General features: G+C 36.3%; 1 protein-coding gene across 2 annotated transcripts in view; it reads right to left on the bottom strand.

The window, feature by feature from the left end:
* Positions 1-26,452, bottom strand: part of SMAP1 (small ArfGAP 1) — a 147,658-nt gene that overhangs the window by 65,766 nt on the left and 55,440 nt on the right. Inside the window, exons 3-5 of one of the 2 annotated variants that reach the window (XM_037034362.1) lie at positions 20,636-20,721; positions 13,434-13,509; positions 1,781-1,861 (exon numbers count right to left, since the gene is read on the bottom strand). In XM_037034362.1, the coding sequence (XP_036890257.1) occupies positions 1,781-1,861; positions 13,434-13,509; positions 20,636-20,721 (243 nt within the window). The remainder of the gene's footprint in view (positions 1-1,780; positions 1,862-13,433; positions 13,510-20,635; positions 20,722-26,452) is intronic. The other variant, XM_037034363.1, reaches the window with a different exon arrangement.

Here is a 26,452-nt window from a genome sequence, read left to right on the forward strand (position 1 = left end):
ACACATTGATGTTTCTCTCCCTCCCTTCCCCTGTTTCTAAAATAAATAAATAAAGAACATCTTTTTAAAAAATGGGCAAAGGACCAGAACAGACAGTTCTCCAAGGAGAACATACAGAGGGCCCACAGATGCATAGAAAATTCCCAGCATCGCTAGCCATCAGAGAGATGCAAATTAAAACCACAATGAGATACCACTTCACACTGGTCAGAAAGGCCATCAACAAACAACAAGTGCTGATGAGATTGTGGAGAAAAGGGAACCCTAGTGCACTGTTGGTGGGAATGCAGAGTGGGGGCAGCCACTGTGGACAACAATATGAAATTTCCTCAAAAAACTAAAAATGAAATTGTCTTTCGATCCAGTGATCCCACAGCTGCAACTATACCCTAAGAATCCTGAATCATCAATTCAAGAGAACCTATACACCCCAAGGTTCATAGCAGTGTCATTTACAATAGCCAAGTGCTGGAAACAGCCTAAGTGCCCATCAGTAAATGAGTGTATAAAAAAACTGGTACATTTATATAACAGAATACTACACAGCAGAAAGAAGGAACTCCTACTCTTTGCAACAGCATGGATGGAACTAGAGAGTATCATGGTAAGTGAAACAAGCCAGGTGGTAAAAGACAAATACCATATGATCTCACCTCTAAGTGGAACTTAACAAAGCAAATGAGCAAAATATGACACAAGACATGGGAATAAAGAACAAATGGACAGTGACCAGAGTGGGGGGCGGGGGGTGATAATGGAGGAAGAAGGGGAAGGGGCAAGCCAAGGAAGATGAACTGAGGACTCATGGACATGGACAATGGAGGATGGGAAATGACTGTGGGGTGCTGAGTGAGGGGGTAGGGGTTAGCAATGGGGAAAAAATGTGGGATAACTGTAACTGAACAATAAATAAATGATTTTAAACAAGAATTTACGATGCATCAAAAGTATGTCTCCTGTTATTAATAGCAGCACAGTGAATACATGTCAATCACTGTATACATTATATTGCATTAGGACCTGTAAACTTACCTAGTTACCTGTTTTTCCCCATTAGACTATAAGCTCCTTGAGAAGTGAGGCCGTATCTTACTTGTTTTTGTAGCCCTTGTGCCTAGTGCACCATTTATCAAGAGGCAGACACGTAAAAAGTACTAGTTCCAACAATGTCTCAAACTAATTCACTAGGGTCATGATAAATTTAAAAAAGGTAAAGAGTGAAAAAATTAAAACCTTCAAATATGTGTAGGGATGGCTAAAAGATCTATAATGGTAGTATCATGTACCTTTAACAACCCCTACCCCAAACATAGTCTAAAAACTATCACTGATGATTCTAAACTCATGATTCTATACTATATACATTGTATCAATATGAGTTACTACTGCTTAAAAAATTAACTTCGAGTGATTATGACAACAGAGTCTTAGAAAGAAAACATTTTAATCAGATTTTACTAACAGATCAAAGAATTCAACAGCAACTGTAAAAAAAGTTCCTGTAAAGGAAAAGCACAAGGCAGTAATGTAAACAACGAAAAACTAAAAGCTTCTTAAATACTGAGATATACCTATAGTACCAATAAATCAGTCATTCTGCAATTAATATAGACTAAAGCACTTTAATCCTACCTGTGGCACAGGAAAACACTCTAGAAATCATCATATATAACACATTTAATGCTGGAGACCACTCAAAATTTGAACAACTATTACAGCACTGCGCATTACGGCATACTGCGAACACTGCATGATGCAGCTGGCTGCAACACTACCGTACCTCCAGTTTGGTTTTCTCAACAGCAGCTTGTAGAGAAGGGGAGGCTACCAAAGGCTGAAGGGGAGCATCAGAGGAAGAAATCTGTGGAATGAAGGTGAAAAATCAGGAGGAAAAAACAAAAAGAAGGTAATCAGAACTGATAGGTACAGGAACAAAACAAAACCCAAGAATATCTGAGATGTAGAAGTACTCAGAAGTGTGTTAACAAAGGAAAATAATGCATTAAGAAGAATGCATTGCTTTTTAAAATTTTCCACATAAAAACGCAAAAAATAAAACATTTATTACAGAGCAGTATATGATCTAAAATGGATTTCACTAAGATATCAAATTTAGTATGTACTAAGACAAGGTCATGCCAAGGTTTTTAAAAAAATAATTAAGCTTTCTCCAGTGACTAACTTTTAGTCATTGTTACTACTGAAATACTAATACATGAGACATTGTCCCAAGTAGTAGGAGAGCACAAATTAATTTGTGTTTTTTTTTTTACTTATATTAACTGTTTTAAGAATGTAAAATAAAACAGAGCTAAAGTAGGGAAAATTAAAGTTTTAATCAACTGTTTAAGAAAACAGAAAAAAGTCTTGGAGAGAAAGTTGATTAATACAATGTAACAGCGAAGCAGCAGACTTATAAAACAATCTATACACTTCCTTCTTTACGATCAGTACTTACAAACACCATTTCCAGTGCTGTACTTGCTGAATTACCTCAAAGTATTATCAGAGAGTTATATACACAGCAGAGGCAATTTATACATGAAAAAGGATTTCACCTAAAAGCCTTTTCACCCATCTTCCTACTCAATTTCCACATACATAGTTGATCACTTTAATGGAAGCATTATCTTCCTGCTCTCTTTACTGACAAAATGTAACTGAAAGACATTTAGAACTAAATTCATATCTCTTTGGAGCCATAAAACTGACATCTCTACATTGCCCTATCATATCAATAGTGTCTATGAGAAATTTTTAAAAATAAAAGGTACTATTATAGAGAGGTCATTATGTAATGTCAAAATAACACTGTGAGATGACAAGTTCTCCTTCCAACTGCTTGTTAAGTTAGTTATGGCTGTAATTCTTGAATCACAGTCTGAGACCATAAACTTAGGGGGCTTTTTGCCTTGCACATTATTTGTTGGCTGTTATAACTGTGCAAACTAATCATTCAGTGACTACTACTGGAAATTACACATATAAGAAAATATTTAAGAAGTCAAACAGCATCTCAAAACATGGCTTCAAAGCTGGTTTATCCTACTGCACATTTACTTGCAAAAGATCTTTAATTGCTACTTTATGTAGAAATAAGAGATTAAAAAAGAGAAAAACATATAAAATCACTTAAGATGATAACCTGTATCATAAATCCCTTTTTGCACAAACTCATGTAAAGCTGAACATAGAAATTTAAGAGGAACAGGACCATTTAGTATGTCAAGAATTACTAATTCAAGATAATTCAGCCCTGGTCAGGTGGATCAGCTGGTTGGAATGTTAACCCTGTATGCCAAAAGGCTTCAGGTTCGATTCCTGGTCAGGACACATTACCTCAGTTGCAGGTTTGATCCCTGGTCAGACTGTGTATGGGAGACAACTGATTGATGTTTCTCTCTCACATCAATGGGACCTGAGGGCGGCTGCTAGAAACTGAGTAGTCCCAATCTGACAGCAAGAACGCAGGACCTCAATCATATAGCCACAAGAAAATGAATTCTGACAACAATCATAGCTTAGAAGAAGACACTGAACCTCAGATAAGACTGCACCTGGCCAACCCATTGATTTCAGTCTGCGGATATCCACAGCTGAGAACTCAGTTCACCGATGCCCAGACTCTTGACCAACAGAATGCAAGATGGTAAACCTGTGTTGTTTTAAGTTTCCAGAAATTTATTAAGTGGCAAAAGGAAATTAATCCAATGACCATCTCTTGATTTTAAAAAATCCTGAGAAATCAATCTGGCATCAAGTCCTCTATACAATCCCTGTTTGCCTTTCAAGATTTATTTCCTCATACATTTATTCTCTTATTTACCTTCCCCGAATATTCCTCCTTCACACTCACTAGACAAGACAGTCTTGTGGACTACTCACCAAAACCAACTACCAAATAATATACTTGAACTCTCTTTCCTCTTCATCTATCTTTAGTACAGATGGGATAAAATGTCCCTTCAGCCAAAAATGTCTTTTCTGTATTATAAACACTCATCCAAGTTTCTCTAAAAACTTACTTCTCAATTAAAAGTAATCTTAAACATACCTCCTTTAAATATTCTCCTAGTGGAAATTAACAAGTGCTGCCTAATTTCTGTGTTCTCCTAACACTTTTATTCTTCTGTCATAACAGTTACCACATTCTGCACATTGTATATTTACACATTGATGTTTAGTAAGAGTTAAAGTACTTTTGGACAAAAATTATACCATTTCAATCTCAGATGGTATACATTCAATAATGTATGCTGTAGATTACTAAATGAACAAAAAAAGGGAAGAATCAATCAATCCAAGGAAACTTCGAAAACCAATCTCTATCACCCTGTATCTACTTTTAACATGAGACACTGCTGGCCCAAATCTCAAGAGCAAGGCAGGAAAGTAATGAGGACTGATATGAATGAAGACTGATATGATATAATCACATTGGTGACCAGCACTATGCAGTTACAGTAAAAGATGCAAGTAAATAAATTTTTTTGTTTGAGATTACAAACCAGTAAAAATTCTAGAAAACCCTTTTTACTTGGAATATATTTTCCTTTGTTTTTGTCTGTATCTAAACTTCACTTTTCCCTTTTAAGCCTTCTCCTTTAATTCATGCTTATGGTGCTCCCCAACACTCAAAATCGTATGGCCTATACCACAAACGCCTTCCATGAAAGCAGTATATACCAAGGGGGGACCAAAAACCCATGGAATTTATTTATAAAAAATTGAGTATTTATTTCTACATGCTTAAACTTCAGTCACCTTCAAAGTACTCATTTGATGCAGTACACCTATTGAGACTTTTTTTCCTACTGCTCAAAATAGTTTTTGAACTTGTCAATTTTGATGCCTTTTAATGCTTCTGCCGTTTTTTTTTCTTTCACGTTGGCAAAACACAATTGAGGACTTTTTTTATTGAGTAAACAAAAAAAGTGACTTGGGATGAGACTGTATGAAAAGAGAGAGTGGGGCATGGGGGTCATGCCATTTTTGGTCAAAACCTGCTGAACACTCAGCTAGTGTGGGCAGGTGCATTGTCATGGTGGAAGAACCAGTGACTTGTTTGCCACAACACAGGGCATTTCTTCTGCAAATTATGACACAACCCTCTCAAAACTTCCAGATAAAAACTTTGGTTGACCATTTCATCCAGAGAAACAAACTCCAAGTGCACAACTTTATCACATCAAAGAAACAGATCATCATTTTTTTCAAGTTTGACTTCACTTGTCATGCTTTTGGGGGTCATTGGGGAAGTGACAATTTTCCACTGGCTAGACTGCTGTTTCATTTTGGGGTTACAACCACAGCATCAAGATTCATCTCTGGTTACTTTGGAAAAAAATCAGGGTCAGCCTCCAAGTGCCCTTCAAAGCACAGCATGTAGCCCTGGTTGGTGTGGCTCAGTGGATTGAACACCAGCCTGCAAACCAAAGGGTCACCAATTCAGTTCCCAGTCAGGGCTCATGCCTGGGTTGCAGGCCAGGTCCCCAGCAGGGGACCCTTGAGAGCCAACCACACATTGATGTAACTCTTCTTTCTCCCTCCCTCTCCCCTCTAAAAAATAAATACATTTCTAGGTTGTACAGAAATCAAATGTATAACTTTAAAAAATAAAATTAGTACTCAAAAAAAAAAAAGCATGGCATGTAGCCAAGCGATTATCTCTTTGTTAAGGTGTGAGCAAGTGAGGCATGAATTTTTGCTGAAACTTACTTCATGCCCAAAACTTCAGATAAAATTTGCAGACAACTCAACACCACCCCAGTCAGCTCCACAAGTTCATCAATAGTCCGACAGTGGTCTTCCAAGATGGCTTGATGGATTCTTACCACATTTTCCATAGTTCAGTTGGTTAAAGGACGCCCAGAATGAGGCCGATTGTCAATCGAGAGTTTGCCTCGTTTAACACAAGAAAACCAATCATAAACTTGTGTTTTTCTCAGAGCAGCTTCTTTGTAAGCTGTCTGTAGCATAATAACATTTTCTGCTGCATTTTCCCCAACAAGTAATAAAATTACTGTCACACATTATTCACATGTATATCATCCACATGAAAAGGGAAAATGCATTGAAAGAGTCTTCGAAAACAAATTCGCTAAAGCCAAACGCAGCCTCTCACAATACCAGCTGGTAACTCTGATACAGATGGGTTCCTAGAACACTCACCTAACAGGGAAGCCTGTACTACAAGTGACCCGCGCTCCAGAAGACAATTCTTGTTTTGGGGGAGGTCACCCCTCATATAAGTCTTTCTACTTTCTCAAACAGTAATGTTTCTATGACCAGACAGCATGTTAATTAACAGTTCACTGAGGCCACTCTTCACCAGACAAGCAAGTACCTAGAGATGAAGGGAGCACCACCCAGCTCCTTTTATACTCTACGTGATGGGTTCATGCGAGGCTCAGCTCAGAAACACACTCATCAACCTGGGAGTCAGGAAGGTATATTTTAGAAAAATCAGCACACTCTTTCCCACCACTCTGCTATAGTTTATGGTACTTTTTTTGCACTTTTGTATTTTGTATTTCACAATATTCTGAAATGTTTATGTTCAGAAGAGCAAGAAATTTATCAGTTTTTTTAAAGGATTAAAAAATTACTGTCTTCCACAGAGAGGGAGCAGGGTCACCTTTAGGCCCTTACTCTTGTTTAAAATAAAAAAATAGTAAAAACAGTAACACACTGGCATCACTAAAAAATGACAGCTAAATTAAGAGGAGATAGAAAATATGTAAAAATCAAACATAAAAACTATAAAGGCAAAGCAATTTCAAGTCATTTAATATAGGGGTAACAGCCATATAAAGCTTCATAGCCATTCAGGTAATCTCTTCATCGGACCACAACTAATATTCAAACTGCCCCTCCTTAGAGATCCCCTTAAGTGTCCTAATACTCCTGAAGTATCTAAGATTTAAGAAATTCAGGGGGGCCCAACCTGCAGCAGCCCAGGATGGCTGTGAATGTGACCCAGCACAAAATCATAAATTTACTTAAAACATCATGAGATTTTTTGTGATTATGTGTTGCAATGCATTCACTGTGTGGCCCAAGATGACTCTTCTTCCAGTGTGGGCCAGAAGCCAAAAGGCTGGATACCACTGTTAACAGAATACTTATATTCTGTTTCATATTTATTTTTTTTAACCTGGTCTCATCCCCACTATGAAATTAAATCTCTCTCAAAGCAAAGGTCATGTCCTCTTTATTTCAGTATCCTAGGACACTGTGACCAATAAATAATCAAACATTATTTGAATAAATGTTCAATCTATTACTGAAGACAAGATACAGAATATAAATCTATAATGTAATTCTTAATATATATAAGATTAATAACTTGCACACTGACTGCCACAATAAAGGAAGAAATACTTTAAAATTACTGGAATATAAACTTTTAAAGAATCATACCTTGCTTATACACGAATAGGTAAAGTATATTTTCTTGTGGGTTGAATGTGGTTTTTGTGAACTTTTCTGAATTTTCATTATGTTAGCAATATAAACTCAAGAGAACACAATCTTTTACCTTGAACATTCTATTTTCAAACCTACAAAATCATGTAAAAAATTACAGAATATCTCTGTACCTGTCACTAATATTCACTAAACCTTACCAGTGTGCCACATTTGTTTGGTCTAAACACACAGCGCTGCCAGGTTTCACTGAACCACTTAAAAATGAGTTATACAGAAGGCCGAGCAGTGTACAAGAAGAAAAGGCGCAGAAGCACAGGAAGGAGCACAAGCTGGAAGAGAGCGTGAAGCTGGCTCAGGAGGGACATGCTCCAGTGGAATGTCCATCTCTCAGCCCTGAGCTCCACAGCCCTCCATTTGAGCTGGGCAGTGCTGTGACTATAGTGCCCCCCTACCTGGGTCCTGACACTCCAGCCCTGCGCACTCTCAGTGAACATGCCCAGCCCCAAGTCACATATCCTAGCAATCGCAACTATCTGTTCTATGTGCCTTGGGGGGCAATGGACCAAGGACTCCTAGGTAACAATGTCCCAGCCCTGCACAGCACTGACCCAGCATTCTGGGAGAAGCAGCAGGAACCCCTGAAAAAAGCCTCCATGACAGCCTCAAGCCTGGCTTCAAGGTGAAACCCAGTGAGCTGGAACCACTGTACAGGGTTCCTGGACCAGGCCTGGGTCCCTTCCCCCAATACAGGGGCCTGGTTCTGCAGCCTGGCCCAGCTGGCCTGCACCTTTTCTCCTTTCATCTGAGCATGGGGCCACTCCAGAGGGAGTGCCTGGCGCTGGCCACTGGGCCAGCTCTGTGCCCTAACATGTTCTATGCGGAGCATCTGGCAGCTGAGAGGCAGCATACAAAAAGGTGGAGCCCTGGACAATGACCCAGTGCCCAGCTGCAGATGCTCAATGCGACCCCCATCACCACCAGCACTCCCACATCCACTCTCACCTGTACCACCACCATTAGGATGCCATCTACACAGCCTCTGCCTCAGAGCACCCTCTCTTGGACCTCCCGGCCTCAGGGTCTCACCTTACCCAGATACACTACCAAGATGGGACTCTCCCTAACCCTCTTCTCCCTCACCCTCTGCATGAGAATGAAGTTCTTCATCACCAGCTCTTTGCTGCTCCTTACAGGGACCTTCCAGCTTCCCTCTCTGCCCTGATGTCAGTAGCTCACCAGCTGTAGGCCATGCACATGCAGTCTGCTAAGCTGCAGTGCTTGGTGCTGGAGCAGCAGCAGTGGAGGCACACTGGTCACCCACTACACAGCGTGCTGCTACTTGCCCAGGAGGACTACTACAGGTCACCTGAAAAACGAAGATGGCAAGCCACTGTAAACCTGCAGTTAAGAGCAGCCATGGCCAGAGTGTACATCTGGACCTTGGAGGCTTCCCTCCCAGCCTGCCACCTAGAGTGTAGAGGGGTATTCAGTAACAACACCTTGGCAACTGGGCAGAGGGTAGGCCAAGGCTCCGGTGGCATGAAGAGGTGGGGAGACAGCAGGGGTAGGGACAGAAAGCTTACAGTATCTTGAAACAGGTCCTTCTTCCTTGCCCCCCCTGCACCCCACTTTCTCGCTTTCCCATACCAAGGGGCTGTGGCCATCACGCACTCCAGCACCTTGTTGGTGTGATTATTTCATTATTTCATTACCCTGTTAGATACGGCTGTTTTTGCGCAGCACTGTGTGGTGCCCCTGCCCCTCCCCAGTCCCTGTGTGTGAGCCCTGCTCTGTGATGTATCCTCCTTGCCCCTGCCCCTGTATATTAAATTAATAATATAAATTATTAATTTATATACATATATATATCTATATAACAATCTTTAAAACATCCCAACCAAAACCAACCAAACATCCTCATGACTCCCCAGGAAAAAATATTTTAAAGAAATTAAAAATGAAACAACGAACCATTCATCCAGACGGATAAGAGAGGCGGAGTCAGTGGCTGGCGGAGGGGGTCGCAGAAGAAAAAGTGGCCGGACTGACCCAGGAACACAGGTGGCAGTTGGCAGATCCCAGGCGTGGGGTAGCAACAGGCGTACCCAGTGGGGGCGCAAGGTGGCTGACTTACTGCAGTCACACATTTGCGCGCAGATAAACCAGGCAAAAAAATGAGCTGTGAGACAGACCAGGCAAAACAGGGCCCCAGTAATGGGAATTAAAGCCTAAAAGCACCAACTGGAAAAATTTGAGGGATCGAGGTGCCGGGAGAAACTCTTAGGCTTACAGAGAGTTTGTTGGAGAGACCCACAGGGTCCTGGAGGGTGCACAGGCCCACACACCCGGGAGCTGGCACCATGGGGACCAGGTTTGCTTGCGGGAAGCAGCAGAGGGGACCAAAATCCGAGAGAGAGCAGAACAAGCGCCACTGCCCCTCTCTGACCCCCATCCCCACATACAGCGTCACAACCCAGTGACTGGGTCGCCCTGCCCTGGTGAATATCCTCATACATAACAGGCGCTCTGCCCCTCATACGTAACAAGCACGAACAGTCCAAAATATTATGGCTCAAGGAGAACAGCTCAAAGCCCCAGAGCCAATACTTCTGAGCAACCAGGAGATAGCCAACCTATCAGACACACAGTTCAAAACACTGGTGATCAGGATGCTCACAGAACTGGCTGAGTTTAGTCACAAATTAGAGGAACAAATGAAGGCTAAACTAATTGAAATGAAGGGAAATGCACAGGAAACCAATAGTGATGGAAACTGGGACTCAAATCAATGGAGTGGACCAAAAGGAAGAAAAAAATGACCAAACAGAAAACAATGAAGAAATAAGAATTCAAAAAAATGAGAAGAGGCTTAGGAACCTCCAGGACAACTTTAAACATTCCAACATCCAAATTATAGGGGTACCAGAAGGGGAAGAGGGACAGCAACAAGTGGAAAACTTATTTGAACAAATAATAAAGGAGAACTTCCCCAGTCTGGCAAAGGAAATAGACTTCCAGGAAATCCAGGAAGCTCAGAGAGTTCCAAAGAAGTTGGATCCAAGAAGGAACACACCAAGGCACATCATAATTACATTAGCCAAGATTAAAATGAAGGAGAGAATCCTAGAAGCAGCAAGGGATAAGGGGACAGTCACCTACAAAGGAGTACCCATCAGACTGTCAGCTGATTTCTCAAAAGAGACCTTACAGGCAAGAAGGGGCTGGAAAGAAGTATTCCAAGTCATGAAATCCAAAGACCTACAGCCAAGATTGCTCTATCCAGCAAAGCTTGCATTTACAATGGAAGGGCAGATAAAGTGCTTCTTGGATAAGGTCAAATTCAAGGAGTTCATCATCACCTAGCCCTTATTATATGAAATGTTAAAGGGACTTATCTAAGAAAAAGAAGATAAAAAACATGAACAGTGAAAGGACAGCAAACTCACAGTTATCAACAACCACACCTAAAACAAAAGCAAACCAAGAGGACAGCTAGATCAGCAGTGGAACCATAGAAATGGAGATCACATGGAGGGTTAGCAACAGGGGAGTGGGAGGAAGGAGAGATGGGGAGAAGGTACAGAGAATAAGTAGCATAGATGGTAGGTAGAAAATAGACAAGGGGAAGGCAGGAATACTATGGGAAATATAGAATCTAAAGAACTTGTGACACATGGACATAAACTAAAGGGGGGAATGGTGGGGGAGGGGATTTTCAGGGTGGAGGGGAATGAAGGGGGGAAATGGGACAACTGTAATGGCATGCATAATCAATAAAATATATTTAAAAAAGATATTAAAAATAAGTTATACATGATAACTGAGAACATACCAATGGCTACAAGGTAGTAGGGCAATTGAGAAATGAATGAAAAATGGACAGAAACTAAGAAGTATAAAATGACAGTTACGAAAAGAGTCACAGGAATGTAAAGTACAGCATAGAGAATACAGTCGGCAATATTGCAATAACTATGTATTTTGTCACATAGGTACTCAATTTACCTGGGTAATCACTTCATAAGTTATATGTGTCTAATCATTATGTTGTACACCTGAAACTAGTATATCAACCATAATTTTAAAGTATTTTTAATTTTAAAAGCTTAGGTAACTCAAAAAAAATGGCTCTAGTGATGACAAAGATACTGATATTAAAGATGCATGTCAAGATTTTGAATAAAGTTATTGCAATAAACATGAGAATGGGAGAAAGCAGTATTCCCACATTAATATATTTTATATGCTAGGTTATTTTAGATGTGCTTGTTTAACTTAATTTCCATATTAAATATTAATAGAAAAAATAAAAACAAGTTATAGATATCATGACAGTTGATCTCTAAACATTTTATTCCAGCACACATCTTCTGTGAGTGAAGAACTTCCTTAACTACATATACTAATTACTATTATCAAACCTGAGAGGGAAAAATAATTTCTTAACAAAAACTATTACTGAAAGATAAAATTGTTTTCATATATATTACTCATAAAAATAATTTCTAAATTGTTGCCATGAAGAAAAAAACTATAAATACAGATATAATAAAAAAGTTTAGGGGGTATGGAGACATTGAAGAGGGTTTAGGGGACATAAATGTGATAGAAGGAAACCTGACTTGGGGTGGTAAACACAACAAAATACACAGATGATGTATTAAAGAACTGCACACCCGAACCCTATATTATTTTATTAACCAATGTCACCCCAATAAACTCAACTTAAAAAGTTCAAAAATTGTAGGATATTAAAAAGGATGTTTAATGGAAAGCAGTATATTTTGTAAAATATCCTAAAAAAGCTTCTTAAAAGTTTCATATAAAAATACATTGCAAATGTTTTAAAGTTAGTCCTTTTCCCCCCATAATGTAGTAAGTAAACTTAGTTTTATGGATATTCTAAATATCATTCTCAACAGTCCATTTTTATCAATCTTTCAAAAGATTTTCTCTTACATTCATTATTCATTGTAAATGCAGCACAAACGCCACACACACAGGGTATCTTCACTCCAAATTATGCATAATACTATGTTGAATCTTTTAACAAGGTTTTCTTTCATGGTCAAAGACAATATACTAAAATATCCTTACTTTTTGTTAGTATCGATCAAATTTTTTAGTATATTTGCTTCTTCATATAAACTGAAAAAGAAACCCAGCTTGTATATAAAATGAGATGAAATTATTGTTTATAAATTGCTTAACCACAATATTAACTAACTTATACATAACTTCCTTATGAATCAAGAAATCAATGGTCAAAATAATGACTTTACCAATAAAAACAATTAACCTTAGGTTGTAATTAACCGATATAGGAAAATATAATGAGAAAAAAATTTTAAAAACAGTGATATAACATTTGATCACTACAGTAAGGTTTCAAAAGGCTTAATAATAAGCAATTAGTAGATCCATCAAAGCCCTCCCTGAGGGGAGGATAAATTTGCCTTCTTTATTTTTCACAAATTCCCAGAATGGAGTAAAATAATTTTCTCTTCTCCCTTTTCCCATTAGTGGCTTTATCTTTTACAAATATCATAAAATTAATTTAACTAAATGCCATTTAGGCAGTTATTAGACTCAGAATATGCTTCTTTCTAAATCAAGAATGCTGCTTCAGGCCTTGGCTGGTGTGGCTCAGTGGGTTTACCTTCATCCCCAAGCCAAAGTCGGCTGGCTGTACTCCCCACCAGAGCGCATGCCTGGGTTGCAGGCCAGGCCCTCTCTTGGGGGAGTGCAATAGGCAACCTATCCATGTTTCTCTCACATGCTGATGTTTCTTTCCCTCCCTTACGCTCTCTCTAAAAATAAAGAAAGAAAATCTTAAAAAAATAAAATAAAAAGCTCTGCTTCAAGGGAGCTTATTAATATACGTGACAAAAATTTCAATATTCAAGTTTTATAAAGTGTATAATATTTTACAATTAATAAATTAACTATGTTAAAAGTTCAAGATCTATTAAATTGGTGACAGATATAAAGATTTTACTTACATTTGTAACAGCTATAGCATTTTTATCATAGTATTTCTTCTTTTCATATTTATCTCTGATGAAAAATTCCACTGCTCTGAAAACACACAACTTAAGGAAAAGCATGAGCTCAGTGATGCGTACACTCCCCTTTGGTCATTCCCCTCTACCAAGTCTAAACTCTGAATTCACTCTTCCCACTCCCCAGTCTATATTTTCCTCTAACACTGTTTCTACAACTGAATTCTAAAACCTACTTTTCATTCAACCAAAAAAAGTATGTCTCTTTCAGGAAAGTTTCCCCATTTAATAAAACCAACCTACCGAATTCTGGCGGGGGGTGGGGGGAGTGAGCACATTTCTCAATTCCACAACCAACACTCCTCAGCTCTCTACCGCACCTCTACCAAACTCTAAATTCAATTAAGGTTCATTTTGGATTTTCAGTATAAGAAACTAAAACCTGTATAGTACCAATAGTGCACCAGACACTGTGTATACATGTTGTCCACAGTTTCTTTCCTTTAATCCTTCCACAACCTAGTAACGTGCATATTATTTCCACATCACAGATGAAGAGTCAGCAACTTGGGAAAATTAAACAATTGTCTTAAGTTCTTCCAAAACATACATGGCTACCCCTGTCTAAGTGATGGCCAATTTTTTTCCTTGCAAATCTAGAGAAATAAAGAAGCTAAAATCAAGGTTAGTACTATTTAATTTTTTTGAAGTTGTCTTTAGTTGTTTTTTTTTTTTTAACAGAAGTCTTTTCTCTTAAGTCAGCCACTTCTAACGGGACTTGAGTGTTTGGGGTTATCTGACATACACAACTTCTCTTGCCATTCAATCACTGCTTTATGATATTCAGGAGCTCCTTCCTGGGATACTGATCTTTAATGCACAAAATAAAATGCATCCAATTATGAAGGAAATGAGTAACACTGAAATACAGTCCCTGTGGATCCCCAGATTTAAACATTCTTCTGCTCAAAAGTTTCTCAAAGCAATAAAACAATACATTCTCAGTCATTAAGTCCACATCAGTAGTTAATAAAAAGCCTTTTAAATCGACAGTTGAAGTAACAGGTAATGAAAAGAGTTGACAGACCACCACACAGTGGATATCATAAAGCTGGGGCCTGTGAAAGCCCTCAAAGGCCTTTCATAATGGCAAGACAGAAAATCTAAATGTTCAATTTATTACGTAAGTTGAATGACTAAAAGCTGCCTTTTAAAGATAGTTTTCTACAACCCTGACTATGTTAGAGGTACTTTATCCTTTTTTTCTCCTCTTAACAACCTACAAGGTAGGTGCCACTTACAACTAAAACTGGGCACAGAAAGTTTAAAAAGCTCTTTGGGATTCTATAGTACAAAGAAAAGTTGTGATTCAAAATTTAACAAAACAAACACGTAAGCAAAATATAACCAGAGACAATGAAATTAAGAACAATCTGAAAGTAACCAGAGGGGAGGTGGGAGAAGATAACAAGGGAAGGAATTTCAGAACAACTATAAAAGACACCTGGACAAAACCAAGAAGAGGTGGAATCAGGACAGGGAGTGGAGATGGCTTGGGTGGGCAGCGAACGGTGGGGGGTTTCTTAATGTAGATAACTGTACCTGAACAACAACAACAAAAAATTAGGAGTGTCTGATATCTGCATTTTCAGAATGTTGTTGGTCATCACAGGTTCATTTGTGAATCAGGTAGTTATTTTCTGGTATTGATAATATGTGCTTTAAAATCTAGAGAAGCGCATCAAAGTTGGAGGCAACTTAATATTCCAGATAGCCTTGGAGACTCTTTCAAGTGAAAGGCCCCAGAGCTGCTAAAAGGTTCCTTGTTTATATATGTGAGCATTTTGGCAGCCAATTCAATAGCAAAAAATTAAGAAGTATGCCAAGATTTTCATAAAATGCAATGTTATTTTTACATAAATTATTGTACATGTAAATAAGCTAAATGTTTAGTTTGCTCATCACTATAAATCTAAGTTCACATTTTTCTATTTTTCTAACAGAAAATAATGAAATAATCAAAAAAGCTAGTCCTTTGAATGAGGTGTAGGAATGTGGATGAACTGAATAATTTTCATTGTTGAGACAACTATTTACATCCACAAATGAGAAGAGAAAAAAGAATTTACTTAGACTGATACCATTTTCACTCCAGATGATATGAAATAAACTTTTAAAAACCCATATTTTAAAAACTAATTTTATGTATATAACATAATGTCTATATAGCTTTTGTTAACTACAGAAAATTTTTGAAAATCCAAATTCTTAAGAGCATAATTTTTATGTTTAAATATCTGGGGGGAGAAATCACACTAATATTTTTCCTTCTTAAACAGTCTATTTGGAATATTGTTTAATGTGTACTACACATTAAAGCTTCAAAAGATTTCATTGCTTTTATGAAATGATTATAGCAGAGAAAATATTACTGTTTATGATCAAAATAATAATAGTAATTATTATTACTAAGGTTAAAAACACAGTATATAAAATAATTTAATCACCAAGAGTAAAACTAAAATCCTGAAAACTATGATGGTTTTATAAATTTTGAATCTGAAAAAGGCAAACACTTTAAGTGTATACAATCCCTGGGAGTCAAAACAATACTAACATCTCATAAAATTGTATGTTGTAAATTTCAGAAATAACAGGTATCAGTAAAATCTTAATATATACTTACTGAATTTTATATAAATAATTTAACATTTAAGTGTAATTTCTGCTTATAGGAAACTCTTAGAAATTATCAAAGATGTAAGCAATATTTAAAAAACTGTATCAGACAAACTGATGTTTCTTAAGGACTTGAAAACAAACTAAAATAAAAATAAAGCATTAGGGCAGGAGAACTTACTAAGATCTTTCTAATTATTAACATCAAGCATTACTTTTTAAACAGCAAAGTACACCACCAAGTGAATTTTTTAAATTCCATGACAGTCACCTGAGAAAAGGCTGTGATTTAGAGAACACGCCATGTCCTTGATTGCTCTCAGTTCCTATATGTCCCTTATAGCAACAATATGTTTATATGTTTTTGTACAAGGTCCCAAATGCACACCAATTCTTCTTTGTTAAGTCACCTAAAAAAACAATATTTTACTCCAAGGCTCAGCAAACTTTTTCTCAAAGGGCCAGAGAGTAAACATTTTAAGCTTTGCAGGATAATTAGTCTATGTTGCAACTAGTCAACTCTGCCTTTGCAGCTCCAAAGCAGCCACCGAAAATTCATAAATCCATGAGCATGGCTATAATATAATAAATTTAATTACAAAATCAGGAGCTGGCTCATGGGCCTGTAGTTACTGGTTCCTGAATTCTATTCCAACACTAGAGGTCAAAGAACTGCTGACCTGGATTTAGAGAGAATCCCTGTTTCTACAAACTGTCATTACAGCAGTTCCCCCCTTATCCAAGGGGGATGTGTTCTGAGACCCCAAGTGGATGCCTGAAACTGCAGATTGCACTGAACTCTAGACACACTACATTTTTTCAATACTTACATATGTACGTACTTAGGGTAAAGTTTAACTGTAAGATAGGCACAGTGATTAACAACAATAATCAATAGAACAATGAAAACAATAAACTGTGATAAAAGGTATGTGAATGTGGCCTCTGCCCCCCCTCCCCTCTTTCTCTGTCTCACAAAGTGTGTGAAATTTTCCATTTAATATTTTGGACCATGGGTAACTTTAAGTAACTTAAAACTGCAGAATGTGAAACCATGGATAAGAGAGGACTACTGTATAAACAATCTGATAGACTTTTAAGGTAAACTAATTCTAAATGAAGGTGGTCTCCAATGTATATTCTTTCTGGTACCAGTAGGCACTTGCTATTTAACTGGCAGTTACTGTGACCTTGAAGTTTTAGCTAATCTACTAAACCCATACCTAGATATGTAAAAAAAAAAATCATACTCATCTCACAGTTATTAAGTGTGGGGAATAATACATATAAAGCACTTAGCACAGTACCTAAAAAAGAGGAAACAATAAGGGAATTTAGCTTTTATTTTTACATACATTTGATCTCAGCTTCCTCACATTTAAAATGAACATAGCACCAAAATTCATCCCACAGGATTACTGTAAGAATTAAATAAGCTGGTGCATATAAATAATCTAGCGTATATGAGGAAATAAGAAAAGTGCAGGGTATACAGTCAGTGCTATTTAATTTTTAGCTATTATTATTAAATATTTTGACAATATTTTAAAATATTTTAAAACATAGTGCCCATGGTAGGGGGTGGAAATGGACAATTACCGTGTTAAGTGCTAAGACAGCTTGCATGTGCCAAGTTTAAATAGATGAGCAAACGAGAAGCAACAACAAATAAACCAATGAATTTGGAGATTAGGAAATACTTATCTTCATTTTCCAGTCTCCAGGTGTCATTCAATTTAGTTATACTGATGTAAACAACCAAAAAAAGAAAGAATACAAACAAAAAATAGAAATACAATAGTAATATTTTCAGGGAATCAGGGTAAGGCATGTATTAACAACAATTCAAGTTTAAGTGGTTAATCTGGGATCTAGTAAGCAGACAAGAACAAAATACCTCAGAATCGTCCCCAGGCCTATAGTTACAAAACACTCACTACACAACCTGTAACTGTTCCCATCCTCAAAACTAACAAATGGTACTATTATAAGCCCAGAAAAATTTTTATGTTTCTATGTATTTTATCTTTAACGAATGCTTATTTGTATTTTAATATTTTTCCTTTCTTTAAAGACAATTAAATTAATATCCACTCCCAAAAAGAAAATGTTCCAGTTTCAGAGACACAGCACTGACAGCAATAAGACTTTCAAAAACTCAAAGGAGAACTGCTGATGCGTTTTGGTGCACAAAAGATCTCATGGAGCTGAAGTAATTAAAGTTTTAGATAAGATGAAATATCCTAATAATGTAAAGCTTTATCCTTTGTCATGCACTAGTACACGCAGCCTATAATTAACCACATCCCTCATGAGAAATTACACTTTCACAGCAGCGTTTGCATAACTTTTGTATTGCAAAGCTATTGAAAGGTGAAAAAAATTGTTAAGAATGCTATGAGGTCCCATATTATGTGAGTTTTCTCAGTTTTATTGACTTAAATATAGTTAGAAATGTTAGGCCTTTTAAAAGAGCACTGAGCTTTAGAATGGTTCACGAAATATAGGCAAAGGTTTTCTTTCTAGTCTCCCTAATATGACCTCCAAGTCACAGTGTTTCATAATTAAACAAAGGGATAAAAGTGCTATGGCTATTAACTAAGGTTAAAAAAGAATTTTTTAAAGCATTACATCAGATTTAGGGGCCAGTCTCACGGTCTAAGTGGTACTATCTTATATATTTTTATTATTAGTGGTTATCTATTTCAAATTTGTTTAGACAAAAATCCCTCTTTAAGTAGTTTCTGACCATTAGATCATCTTTCTGTGAACAGTAAGAGGTCAACATCTCATATAAATATGATCATAACTTGCAAATGCTTTTAGAAGTAGTCACACTTACTTTGAAAGATCAAATAAGCATCCTTTTTTCTGGGTGCAGATACATGCTCCAGCTATTAAATAGGTATCTCTCTGTGTCCAACAGACACCTCAACCTGCCCAAAGTAATGAAGGATGGCTCATTATATTTCATTTCTAACTCTTAAACCTTCATCTGGTATTAAATTCCTTTTCTCCATTGAATTCCATAGAACCTCTGCCAAACTAGAAAATCTGGGGTTGGCTCAGTGGTTTTCTAAAAAACAAAGCCAATCTAAACTTAATCCCATAACTCCTGCTTTCCCAAATTTCTTCCTGATCTTCCCCATTTCCTGCTGTCTATTCTCAATGCCACCATTTAATTTAGATCTTCATTAGTGCTACCTTCAGGGCTATACTAGTATTTTATATGCTCTCTCTGACTGCAAAATCTCCTTCAACTAATCTTCCTTGTGGAGAAGTTAATGTTTCCAATTTTTCTCCTGCTTTCAAACCCTTCAAGGCTTTTCAAATCCTTCAACTCTTTGGGCCAATAAAATGAGGTCCAAACTGCTCTATTTAGTATTTAAAAACCTTTCATAATTTGGAAAATAACTTCTACTGCCACTCACCCCACAAAATTTAAATCTTGTCACATCAAAACCCTAACATGTCATGTTCCCTCACAACCTTAACACCTCTCCTCAATTTCTTTTGCCACTTGCCACTCTTACCCTAGGATCACGCTACAATAAAAACAGCCTTCCATACCAGACTGCCAAATCTGTGGGAAGGAAGCAGATAGCAGAAACAGAACAGGCCAAACACAAATACTAGCTTTGTGACTGTAACCGAAAAGGTTTCTATATAAATGCGAAAATATATATTGTATAATGGTTTACATCTCATGTGAGAAAAAAGATCATCTTTTTTCCACATTTGACCACACAAGTTGTTTTAATATACAAATGGGTAATATATGATTGATCTTTAAGAAACTACATTTTAGTATCAAAACTGCAAATGTTACCTTTGGATGGAATCACAAATAGCTACAATGAATTAGGTAATCTTATTTACAGAGTAGCGCAATTTTGATGAGGTGTTTTCTCAAACTTCAATATGAGTTTAAAAAATTCTATAGGATCAAATGTTTATTTTTAACAAATGTGAAAAACATCTTAACTAAAATACCTGTGAGAAAATATTATAATCATTCATTAGAGCAGATCTGTAAAGTAACATAACTGTGCAACCTATGTAAAGATAAAATGTCAGTAGTAATTAGCATAAATTAATTCAGCACTTCCACTAAATACGTAATTTGCCTTTTCAATGCATACATGCCAAAATGCTTCACATAATATAATAACTATATAAAGGTGATCAAAAAAATCCCCTTGGAAAAGATTTTTTAAAATAGTCAAGATGCTCACAAATCAAATCTCCAATAAACTCTCCAATCAAGAGTTGAAGATCAAGAAGAATTAGTCATACGTTTATACTCAGTAATCATTACATTAAAAACAATACATAGACGGTGTATTACCAGATTCCTAACAAAAATTTACTACATACAAAGCACAGCTCAGGGCAAATCAAGTTCTATCTCTAGTGAACAACAGTGTGATAAAGTTCATATGTCTCTAAACACAGTTATAATATTAACTGTAGAAATGAATTAATTCTTTACAAACCCACAATACAGAAATATTAAAGGATACTGGTCTGTCTGTGGTCTTCGAAAGTTCTCTGGAAGATTGGCTTCATAAAGTAGTCTTGCTTTAGTATTTCCCATATCCTGCATACACTATAATAAAAGAAAAATCAAGTATTTTCATTACTCACATGAACATAATTTCTACACACACACACCAGGTAACATTTATTATTTCCAAATATATACGAGGTCTATCTGGAAAAAGTCCAGCCATTGTTGATATAATGAGAACAGTTTGCACAACACTGATGTAACCTGGAAGCCAAGGACAGTGGACTGGAATGTGCATGTGTGAACGATGACGACCTCACTGTACTACTCAGTGGGGGCAGTAGATACCGTTAGGTGAACATGTGCACTGTGTGACCATCACATTCAAAATGGCTGAGGTAGTAGGGCAATGAATCTGCATCAAATTTTCTGTTAAGCTTGAACGTTCCTCCATGGAACTAAGCTGAAGCTATGGGCAACTGATGATTGGCAGCTTCATCACCACAGCACACCCACTCAAGCATCACGTCTCGTGCAGAGTTTTTTGGTGAAACATCAAATCACTGAAGTGGATCAGCCCCCCTACAACCTACATTTGGCACCCTGCAACTTCTGGCTTTTCCAAAAACTAAACTCATCTTTGAAAGGAAAGATTTCAGACCATCTGTGAGATACAGGAAAATACGATGGGGCAGTTGATGGTGACTGGGAGAACTGTGTAAGGTCCCAAGGTGCCTACTTTGAAGGGGACTGAGGCATCACTGTCCTGTGTACAATGTTTCGTGTATCCTGTATCTTCTTCAAGAAATGTCTTTATTTTCATATTACATGGCTGGATACCTCTTGGGAAAACACTGTATACTCTTTAGAAAAATAATTTAAAACACAATTATGAAATGACTCAAGTTCAAAAAAGCATATTTTAATACTTCATATTTTTCAACATATATGGATCTGCAGCTTTCTAATGTCTTTTCTGTGCATACAGAAATATCATCTTCATTTATACTCACTACTTCCTAAAAGTGAATTCCCAGGGTAGTTCATGGACAGTGTTATTACTGTTTTAAATATACCACTTGAATAATGCTGGTTTTCTCACAGTAACACCTCAGAATCAAATTTTCTTTGTTTTGAGCTTCAAAATACTCTAGGGTTTCATGATTTACAATCAACACCACTATAGAGAGCACATTAGAAAATAGTGCTGACCTAGCACTCTGTAAAAGAGGATTAATTTCTTTGGGGTTATTAACTTCTTTGAGATTATGCTGAAAGCTATGGATCCTCTCCTCAAAAAAAAAAATTGTGCCCAATGGCCACATTTCACATACCTATTCAGGAGTTCATAAGTCTGCCTCCCTAAAATCTATAAACTCCATGAGTATTTGATGATCATTTCAACCAGTTTAATTAGGTTTCAGTATTATCATGAGTAAAGAAAGACTAGCCAAAGAGTATTTTCTGGATAGTCCATTACACAAGACATTAAATTAACACTTTCAAACAAAACATTATTCTATTATTATATCATTTATATAGAGCGTGAGGTCCTTAAAATGTTTTAATTGATGGAAAAATTAGTTTTTTTAATTCCTTTTATTTTTCTCATTTCCTGGACAAACACCCCTAAATCTCTGAGAAGACAATCCAGGTTTAACAGAATACTGGATGTCAACCTTGAGTTGCAGCCCTCAATGGTACACAGAAATTATCTTCTTTCAAATAAAAACTTTTCTCACAACTGAGAGTTTTAAGGTATTCAAAATACTAACATACACTCACTTACGGATGTCTGCTCCATCTCAACATAAGTATTCTCTCAAAGTAAATGAGATTTCTAAGTCACTCGTCTACAGACAATGATAAAGTGAATTAATAGGGGTCTGGGAAATACACGGTAATAGTAAACCAGCAAAGAATTAAAGCGTTCATTGTTGTTGTTATTGTTGTTAATTATCTTTAAAGAAAAAAAACAGAAGCTAAGGCAAAACCCCCAGCTTCAAAAGTGTGTTATATGCTAATAAAATATTGTATGTCAATTATAATTTTTAATATATGAGATAAGGAAGTTTAGAGAAGGTGAACTGACAGTACAAGGTCAGAGGACTCTGCCACATCATGACTAGCATGAATTTGGTATACGAGTAGAGCGAATATGTAATTGTGTGTGGTGAGAGAAGAGGTGAGAAACTTTCAATATAGCTTACCCTTCCTAAAAAAAGAAAAAATGTTTTCCATCTCAAATATTCAAATGATGCTGCACCTTTCTGCCATAGTGAGATTTTGAAAGTAGAGTATCAAGTTACACTGTCATAAAGGAATTAAACATTTGGAAAGAATGAGACCAAGAAAAAAAAAGTATTAGTTTGCACATATCTGCAATGAAGCAAAAAATAACTTAGAGCTCAAAGAAACTATGAAAGTAACACAAATTTGAAAAGTTTCTATCAAGCCAACAATATGTGGACATTTTAATGAAAAATTTAATAAGACTAAAAAACAGTATCTACTATACTTGCATATCTCACTGATCCTGTTATATTTTCTTCATATTTTAACACTTATCAAATAGTAATACATCTTACAACTAATGATATAATTTTTCAAATAGTCCATAAAATTGAGGTGTATCTTACAATCAGCAATGTCTTATATTCAATTAATATGACTATACACATTTTATATATTATCTTTATTTAATGAAGGTAATTAATAATTAATTTTAGGAACAAGGTATACATGTACATTATACCTAATCATTTAATGTTGTGCTAGCGATGCAATCCATCACAATTAGGAGAACAAAAAGAGGAGGTATAAAAATCTGAATGTGAAGTAATGAGCTATTTCTACTAGAGACCACTACCAAACACCAACTGGGTACAGATACATGGGTATACGTTAGTTGGGACTAGGGGAAACAAGGATTCAATGATAACAGCAATGCAGAAAGATAATTTTGTAAGAAGGAAGATATTGATAAGCTCAAATAATTTCTAAAAAGTAGAATAAAGTACAGTAGAAGAAAGGTCAGCAATGAAAAGATCAGTAGAAGTAAAAGGTTAAGCAATTTGCAGATGCTTAGAAATAGGGGGAAATAAACATTAGGAACAGGCATTCTAAGGAGGTGATAGGAATATGGTATAAACTAGCTGTTCACAAAGTTTCAAGACACTATAGGTAAGGGTTCTACAGAACAGTGATGAAAATTTATTCTTCTTTTTAAAAGACTTTTTTATTTATTTATTTTCACACAGAGGGGAAGGGAGAAAAAGAGGAAGAGAAACATCAATGTACGGTTGCCTCCCATGCACCCGCTACTGGAGACCCTGGCCTGCAACCCAGACATGTGCCCTGACTAGGAATCAAACCAGTGATCCTTTGGTTTGCAAGCCAGCACTCAGTCCATTGAGCCACACTAGCCAGGGCAGAAAACTTATTCTATTGTCTGGTAATCAGCAGAAAAATAACAAACACTGCCTAGTAACTATAATGATAAACATTAGCATCAATACTTTTAATCTATGAATAATTTATTATAAACTGCATATATATGATACAGATTACATACACATATATGGCATTTTAAATTAAAAAAAATAATTTAGACATTACTACCTTACTTTGACAGGGAACAAAACTGAAGCTGCAAGGTGTTAAGTAACAGGCCCAAGACTATTAGCCTATATGAGTATTTAACTCTTCATAAAACGAACATCAGCCATCAGTAGTTTAGGTATCTCAAATTACATCTAATAAAACTGAGAATTATTTCCTACAGGGCTTGCAAACACCAGCCTCTTTGCTTCAGGGGCTCAGTTTTCATTTTACAGATGAGAAAACTGAAGTGGAAAGAGGTTATGTGATTTCTCTACTGGGTAATACCATGAATTGATTACAGGGTTGACACCAGGATCAAGTTCCCTCACTTCCGATCCTTACCACCATGCGCCAACTAGTCAAAAGAAGTATCCAAGAAATGTTAACATAATATAGAATACTGAGAGTGTTGCCTCCGCTATTAAAGCATCATTCCTGTTATTAAAACATTCTTTCTCTTTTCGGGCCTCTCATTGAAATGCTTTAGAAAAATGCACTGACAGTTGGGAGAATATTAGTTGCTTATTCTGTGGCATTTACAATTCCGTTTTCCAAAGCTGGGATGTACAGACTGTTTGGGGAGGGGTGGAATGATAAAGGGCATATACTTCTGTTAAATGAACATCCATTTAGGTAGAGTATATTTTAAAATTAGTATTATTTACTATTCCTATTAAATTTGATCTGTCCTGTTTTATATGTTTCTATAAAGATGAATTTGTACTTTTTTGATCAACCAACTTCAAAATTACTGCCATTAAAATTGAAAAGGCAGGCTTCAGCTGGAAATGGTATAACAAATCACACTTAAGAATCCAAAAACCTACTACTCAGAAGTATTTTGCCCTTGTCAATCTACAATCTATGTGCTTTTGATTTCTCCACACAATCCAATACATAAAACAACACTTGCCCAGAGCCTCATACATCACTTGAAATTCAACTTGAAAAAATACTGTTTAAACTGAATTGCTGAAAAGCACCTATGGCTGACATATTATCATCACAATCTAATGTGGATGAAGTATTTTCACTTCTGAAACTTTCTAAGTAGAAACTCCAAACATACCCAATCACAGTTTTTGCTATAAAAAGAATAAAACCTATATTCTAAAGGAGTTCTAAGTTTTCAATGTTTTACAGAGATTGAAGGAAATTGGGATTGTCAATTTAAAGTTTTAATTGGCATGTATTTATTGGAATTGTGTAATTTAATAGACAAAACATACAAAATATAACTGAACAAAAATCAATATAACAAAAAATGGGAATGGACAAAAATAGGTGGAATCAATCAATAGGCACACAAATGTAACAGGAAATTTTATTTTTATGTAACAGTACTATATATGTTTTTTTTTTAAAAATCACTTCTATGTTAATGAGGCATCTCCAGTGGGGACAAAAATGGTAAATAAGCCACATACATAAACAGGTTTACTGGGAAAAAAAGCCCTCAAATGAATGTGAAGATAAAAGGTAACAGAAACAGACTGATAGAAAATGTGCCCTAATTTAGATAATTGTCACTATCAGGAAATAATAAATGACAGGCCACCTGATATTCCTAATCAATGATTAATAAAACATCATTTGAGAATAAAAAAAAAAATCACTTTTTTCTTTAATCTTCCAAAATCTTGGAAAGCAGAACTCTTTGACAAATCCAACTAAGTGATACAACTACTTCAGGTTATGGATTTGTCCTAGCCCAACTGCAAATACAATTTCATCCAGTGAGTGGCTATTTTTAAGAACTGTTCCTTGGACAGCCCCCACGTTCTCCTCCACCTTTGCACATCCTCCCCTTTATCTCAGTATCTACTTCCTATCTGTTCCCACAATGCTTCCTGCACTTTTTCAGATACTAATATGTACCTGGTTAACAACCACTTACTGTTAAACTAAAATGCACACCAATATATTATTTCAGAAGCTATCTGCAGTTTTCGTAAATTTTATGCAGGTACTGATTTGCCCTTCTACGGTGACTGTTGCTTTTTAAAAAATGAAAATTAATGGAAAAATAGCAGCTACAACATAAAAAACTGAGATTACCAATTACATTGCTGCAAATGATTATGTTACAATTTAGCAATTAGATTTTAAGTCACAAAGGCAAAATTACAAAGCATTAAAATAATTAACAGGTCTTACATATTAGTGTATGATGAAAGGATGCTACATGTCTATGTTAAATCTGGAGGAAGAAAGGTAAAATTATGTA

The sequence above is a fragment of the Sturnira hondurensis genome, unplaced genomic scaffold (genome assembly GCF_014824575.4).
Source record: "Sturnira hondurensis isolate 20B ecotype Veracruz unplaced genomic scaffold, ASM1482457v3 Scaffold0022136, whole genome shotgun sequence".
In the NCBI taxonomy this organism is placed as follows: Eukaryota; Metazoa; Chordata; class Mammalia; order Chiroptera; family Phyllostomidae; genus Sturnira; species Sturnira hondurensis.